A 6806-nucleotide genomic window follows, 5' to 3' on the forward strand; every position below is an offset into this window, starting at 1 on the left:
TGTGTGTGTGTGTGTGTGTGTGTGTGTGCACGTGTGCGTGTGCGTACACTCATTATCTCAAGAACGTCAAGGAGAATGAGGACGGAAGGCGACGTGACGGCACGCTCTTTGCTCAGGTTGCAGGCGGGACTCTCCTTGATGTGATTACCACGCCTGCGGGCACACTCTGGAAAACCACACTGTACCCCACTAAATGGAAGTATGAAATGATAAACTAAACGCAATTTATAACGAACACAGAGTGATTCAACTCCGGGCTTTTCCAAATCATCAGCAGGTGTTGGTGGCATGGCTGGCAGCAGGCTGGGAGCCGCACAGAATCCGCCCCGGTGACCTAGACACACGAGAGGTGTGCACGCGTGCCATGGAGCCAGGGGCTGGGGGGCTGGGAAGGGGACGCAGTGCGACGAGGCCCTGTCCACAGTGCCTGTCCCTCCCCTCCGCTGCCCCATGCGTGTGCACACGCTATCCTTAATGAAAGTAAATAAAACTTGAAAAGAACGCACGCACAGATGGGACAGACCCAGAGCTGCAACCAGGTTCGTGTCGTGTCCCCTGATTTATGTCAAATGCCAACTGACTGAACCAGGTACTAGTGACTAGGATGAGGTGGGTGTGTGATTATGGTCACAAGCTTTTTTTTTTTTTTTTTTTTTTAATTAGTAAACATTTCTTCTTATTTTTCTTTCTTTTTTTCTTTTTTGGCTATAGGATGTGTGGTCACCAGAGAGAGAGAAAGGGAAAGTGAGAAATCACCCCCCGAGGGATGGCAAAGCTGCAATCTCTCCTCCTCCTGTCTCCTCTGGGGATTTTGAGCACACATGTACATGTACCTGGTGTGATTCTCAGGCCACTGGGCCCGGGACTCGAACCACACAGCTGGCCATGAGGCATCCTGCCTTAATCTCCATACCACCCGCTGGCCCAGCAGACTTCACTTTTATAGAGCAGCTTCAGGCTTGTTGAATACAGGAGCAGAAAGCGGAGTTCCCCCAGCTCCCGCTGCATGCGCTGTACACGTGTGTGCTGCTGCGCCCCACCTGATGAGCCAGCTCCACTGCCCGTCTCCAATCCAGCCACCCTCGGGCTGTCCGTCTGTGGGGCCTATGCTGTGATGGGCCAGAGACCCAGGATCTGGGTATTTGGATCGGGCTGTAACAGTCTCACTGCAGTCAGACCCATGCCAGTGGAATCGGGCCCTGAGATGGACCTTCTGATTCTCCATCTTCCTCGTCAGGAAAGAGAGACATTCCCACAGGACAGTCTTTTCTGGGAAGTCTGGTGTCCTCCTTTCAGGGCATAGGGGCTGTTTTAAAGGGAAAGGAGGAGGCCGGCCCTGTGGCCTAGTGGTTAAGGGAGCCAGGTGCCTCATGGCCAAGCATGATTTGACCCCTAACCTTGGGCTTGAAACGCACCAGGTACACATGTGCCTGCCCCGTTCCGCTGCCCCGGCAGGATGGTGATACGGAGAAGGGACTGTTGCGTGACCACACCCCACTGGGGAGAGCTTTCTTCCCCTTTCTGGTGCGCACACACACCCTTTGGCAATGAAAAGGGACAATAATTTATAAAATAATTTATTTTCATTTATTATTTTTTAATTTGAAAAAATATCTAATAATAGGGGCCAGTAGGTGGCATAAGTGGTTAAGACACTGGATTCCCACATGGCCAACAATGGCTTGAGCCCTGGACCCAGTAGCTTGAAAGACACATGTGCATGCGTGCCCAAAATTCCAAGAGAATGGAGAAGGAACTGTGGAGTGGCCATCCCCCTGGGAGGGTGATTTTTCACTGTCTCTGTTTCTCTCTGTCTCTCCAGTGAGTGCATGTGCCCTACAGCAAAAACTCTCTCTCTCACGCACACACACACACACACAAAAGATGTCTATAAAATAAAATAAATAATTCTTTAAAAAAGAAAAGAACTTCTGTTAGATTTTGCAATGCTGGCTAAATGGCAGTCACCCTTTAACCAAGCATATAAAATGAAGCTGTTTCACAGGGTTCGTTCGATTCAGGGGCGAGTGAGTACCACCCAACTCGAGGGCCAGACACCGGGGCAGGACCGCCAAGCAGACGAGTCAGACGTGCACACGGGTGGGGACCTGCCCAGACAGGTGAGCGCAGGCTGGGCCCAGGCAGACAGGACTGGGAAGGTGCGGAGACTCCAGCACCACAAAGGACTCGCCACTGTCCGGCAAGTTTCAGAGCATTCTCTGAACACGTGCTTCCACTTTTAGGTTTATTTATTCCTTCTCAGGAGAGAGTAAAAGTCAGGCGCCCTTAATAGGGTCTCCACTGCAACCCTGCCCAGCCCTTCCGCAGCTGGGCTCAGCGCTGCAAGGCTGCACCAGTGTGGACAAGTCCCCCGGGAGCCAGACTCAAGTGTCCCTGGCCAGCACTGCAGAGCACTGCCAGCCACGGCAGCCAGGCCAGGTTGTGTTTTAATGAGGATTCAGAGTTCACTCTACTTACAGCTTCCATCAAGCCCTTCAGAGATGGAGTCTTGAGCATCAGGGCGTCGAAGACCTCCTCTGACTCCTTCCGAACGTAGAGCAGCACTACTTGGCCCGCACCCAGGGGAGGTGAAGAAGGGAGAAAGAGATGCGTTAGTTACACGAGCGAAGTACAGACAGATCGGGGAGCTGGGCTAGTTACAAGGACTGCCCACGTCAGCATGACCAGAGTGAGCCGACGTGAACACAGGGCCCGGCTTCTCCAGTATGCCGCTCTGAGCCCGCGCTTAGGCTGATGCCGGTCTGCACAGAGGACAGCTGCGTGACACTGAATGGCGTGTGCTCGGGGGTCAGGCCACCCTGTGTCGGATTCTGAACTCACTGACTTTAAACTCCCAGAGCAATGGAAACACACCTCTCTTTGGCTCCTCTATCCGGGACAGCTTTGCAGAAGGTGGGACAGCAAAGTCGTCTTCTGCTCCGTATGGGCCTCTTTTCAAGGCAGATCTGCAGGTGACCCAAACACGGTTAGGAACATCCCCCCAAGTCAGATGCACCAGCAGGCAGACCCTGACCGAGGGACCTCTCTGAGACGGCGGGCTTGTGATCGTCAAAGCTCTCAGTCAGGACAGCCAGGGAGAAGTCGGACCTTCCAGACTGAAGGACATCAAAAAACACAGCTAAACTACTCGGGTCAGGAGTCCTGGCTGTAAAGGACACCGGAACCACGGGCAGAACTCGAGTGGGCGCTGAGGCCTAGGGTGTAGCCTATGGCCGCCACATCCAGACCCGCACTGTGGGTAAGAGCGTCCTTTGTAGGAAACACTCTGAGGCGCCCAGGAGTAGCAGTCATCCGGTCAGCAACCTACTCTTAAATGGCTCAGGAAAAAAGAGTTCTTGGAGCCAGCAGGTGGCATGGTGGTTAAGGTGCTGGACTCCCATCTGGCCAACTACAATTTGAGCCTCGGACTTGGCAGCTTCCTTTCTCACCTCCCCAACCCCCAGTCAAATTTAAAATAAAATAATTCTTAAAAAATAAAAAAGAGAGAGAGCTCTTGGTACTATCCTTCCCATTTTTCTTTAAGTTTGAGGTTGCTTCTAATTAACAGGAATTTTTAAAACTAAACAGAAACCTTACCCTTCACCCTCCAGTTCATCTGAGGTAATGGGAAGGACCTAGGACCAAAAGAAGAGATGCTTTTAGACCAAAAGAAAGATTGCTTTGTAATATATACGTCAGCTTCAGACGATGAATGACTTACTCCTAAAACAGAAATAACTGAATTCGACCCATCTCACACAAAATCCTTTGGCCTTATCGACACTCCCCGGATTCTTGCACATGTATCCGAAGTCCTCTAGCTCCAGGGCTGGCATCCCGGCCATGGCCGCCGCCCCAAGCCCAGCACTGCCAGCAAAGTGCTTGCCGAACCCGAGCTGCGCTGGAGCGTCTGCCCGTGCTCGCCGCCGCGCTCACACCAGCTCGGGACAGAGACCTCGTGTCCACAGGCCTGAGTAAGCACTGCTGTCTGCCCTTCACAGGAGCCTGCTGAGCCTGCGGACCCCAGAGCTGCCCACAGACTCAACTGCGAGGACTTCAAAGGGCTCATGGGAAATGCCTATTACGAAAAATTGTATGGGAGTTCCAACATTTTTTTGCATCAAATAAACTTGTACTGAGTACTGGCAACGGCTCTCTGAAAAACGCTGGAAAACCTTCAGTCCTCACAAGTCCGTCGTGGGACTACCCTGCTAGGACTCCTTCGAGCTCGGCATAAAAGCACGCTCTCCTCCCCTCAAGCCGGTAGCTCCAGTGAGCGCCTGCCACGGGGTACTGAGTTCAGCGCCGACTGTCCTGACATGCCAGGCTCGGCTCAGCTGCTGGACCCGCCAGAGCCTTCGGCGCTCACTAGGTCGTTGGACTGCCCGACATGGCTCTCCCCAGGTTACGCCACTCGGTCACAGACACAACTCCAGGTTAGGTCACTGCTCTGGAATCTTCTAAATGAGCGAGGACACGACTGAATGATGAAGGAAGGAACATGCGTGTGCCAACAGGATCATGTGACCCGGGCTGGTAGCACCGTTTCCAAATCCATTTTACTGCGTGGGCACGCGCCATCTCAGTGATGGTCCCAGAGAGCCGCCCAGCGGGGCGAACCTCACTCAGCGCCGGCCCCTCTGCTAGAGCAGTGCCGAAGACTCTCGGCAACCCCGGCTGCTCGAGCCCGCGCCCGGGAGGCCGGGTACCTACATGAGTGCCCCGCTGCAGGTTGGCAAAGTGCACGTCGGGGATGAAGAGGACAGGCTGGGTATCGAGGTCGAGGAAGGGCTTGAACACTGTGATGTCCGTGCGTTTGTGGGAGGGAAGCAGCGGCACTTTAACATCCGAAACTGGAAGAGAGGGAGAGAGAGGAACCAGTGTGAGCAGAGTAGGTGGAGGCCTGGGAGCAGGCCCCAGCAGCACTTCCCTGCATGTCCGGTCAGCGTACACCATAGCTCTGCGTAAGACACAGTCATGTGGGCTGAACTGAGAGAACGAGTCAGTCTACATAACACGCTGTGTGTATTACACTACAGCCAATGGAGCGTCTTATTAAAATCCAAAGGAAGGCCAGCCAGTGGTATGGAGGTTAAGGTACTAGATTCCCTCATGGCTGACTGTGGTTCAAGGGCTAGATCTGGTGGCTTAAAACTCACATCAGGTTAGGGCTGGCAGGTGGTGTGGTGGTTAAGGGTGGACTCCCACACGGCTGACTGCGGCTGGAGTCCCGGACATGGTGGATTGTTTTCTCACTCCCCTCAGCCCCCACTCTGTCTCTCTATGGTCATATTAAAATAAAGAAATAAAATAAAGTTCAATAAAATAATTCTAAAAACAAGCAAACAAACTCACATCAGGCATGTGTGCATGCATGCCTGAAATCTTAGGAGGATGGAGAAGGGACTGCGGCAAGGCCATCCTCTCTGGAGGGTGACTTCTCACTTTCCCTTTCTCTGAATCTCTCTGGAGAGTACATGTGCCCGATGGTAAAAAAGAAAAAAAACGGGGCCAGCAGATGGCATAGTGGTTATGTCACTGGATGCCCACATGGTCGCATGCAGTCTGAGTGGCAGACCTGGTGGCTTGAGACTCACGCCCGGTGCACGTACGTGTGTGCCCAGGATCCTAGGAAGAGAAGGGATTGCGGCGTGGCCATCACCCTCGGGGGTGATTTCTCGCTTTCTGTCTCTATGTCTCTCTGTCTTTCTGGTGAGCACACGTGCCCTGTAGCAAAAATCTCTCAACAAAAACAAAAATAACTTAAAGATATAAAAAACAGCTTTCTTGGTGATATGTCCAAACTGAAGCCCTAGAGATTCTGCAAACGTTAGAATATGATATGTAAAAAACACTCATTTGAAACTAAGCCATCCTGGGACCAGCAGATGGCATAATGGTTATGTTGCTGGACTTCAAGACCTGGACCTGGTGGCTCAAACTCACATGGGGCATGTGTGCACGCATGCCCAAGACCCTGAAAGGAGGATGGAGAAGGGGTTACGACGCGGCCATCTGCCTGGGGGGGGGGGTTGTTTCTTGCTTTCTGTCTCTCTGGGGAGTGCACACGCCCTGTAACAAAAATCTCTCCAAAAAATAAACAAAAAAAACAAAACAAAACAAAGAAGAAACTAAGCCCTCCTGAATTTTCAAGGGCATTATTATTTTATAAAATTGAGACAAGTTCCGACTTTCGCAGCTACTTGTGTGGACTACAGGTGTGTTTTCAGGAACGGGGCCAGTGATCCAAACCCGGCCTGACAGCTGAAAAGCCTAGGTGCTAGAAAGAAACAAAATCCCCCTGCAGACCCTGTCCGCCAGTGACGTAGCCTAGCCCCTTGCGCCACTGTGTCTGGCGAGGGCAGCAGCACGCCCCCCGATGACAGTAACACCCACTCCCACTCCTCCTGCCAGCGGAGCGTGACGGGAAGGGCTGAGGCTGAGCGGGAACACTCGACTTACAGGCATGCAGCTGGGAGCCGGGGTCGGGGCACTTGCCTTTTCTCTTGCTTTGCTTTCGTTCTTCGTCCCGGATTTTCCGCTCAGCTCCCTGCAGGTCAGGAGGAGACAAGATGGGACTCTGTTACCAGGTTCTCTTCACAAGAGACTTGTCCTGACCGATGGGAAAACCACCTCTGTGTGGCCTGGAAATGAACTCCATTACTCACGGCACTCACAGGGCTTATCGTAATAGGTTCCTCTGAAAAACTTAAGTATTTCTGGGAACCAGCAGTTAGCGTAATGGCTATGTCGCTGGACTCCCACGTAGTCGACTGCAGTTCGTGTCCCGGACCCGGTGGCTTAAA

At 52.6% G+C, this 6806-nt stretch overlaps 1 protein-coding gene across 1 annotated transcript in view; it reads right to left on the reverse strand.

The window, feature by feature from the left end:
• Positions 1-6806, reverse strand: part of GRHL1 (grainyhead like transcription factor 1) — a 52083-nt gene that overhangs the window by 3897 nt on the left and 41380 nt on the right. The window contains exons 10-14 of the mRNA XM_027773613.1: positions 6463-6550; positions 4714-4853; positions 3598-3635; positions 2875-2966; positions 2479-2564 (exon numbers count right to left, since the gene is read on the reverse strand). Of these exons, the coding sequence (XP_027629414.1) occupies positions 2479-2564; positions 2875-2966; positions 3598-3635; positions 4714-4853; positions 6463-6550 (444 nt within the window). The remainder of the gene's footprint in view (positions 1-2478; positions 2565-2874; positions 2967-3597; positions 3636-4713; positions 4854-6462; positions 6551-6806) is intronic.

This window comes from Tupaia chinensis, unplaced genomic scaffold (genome assembly GCF_000334495.1).
Source record: "Tupaia chinensis unplaced genomic scaffold, TupChi_1.0 Scaffold000045_1, whole genome shotgun sequence".
In the NCBI taxonomy this organism is placed as follows: Eukaryota; Metazoa; Chordata; class Mammalia; order Scandentia; family Tupaiidae; genus Tupaia; species Tupaia belangeri.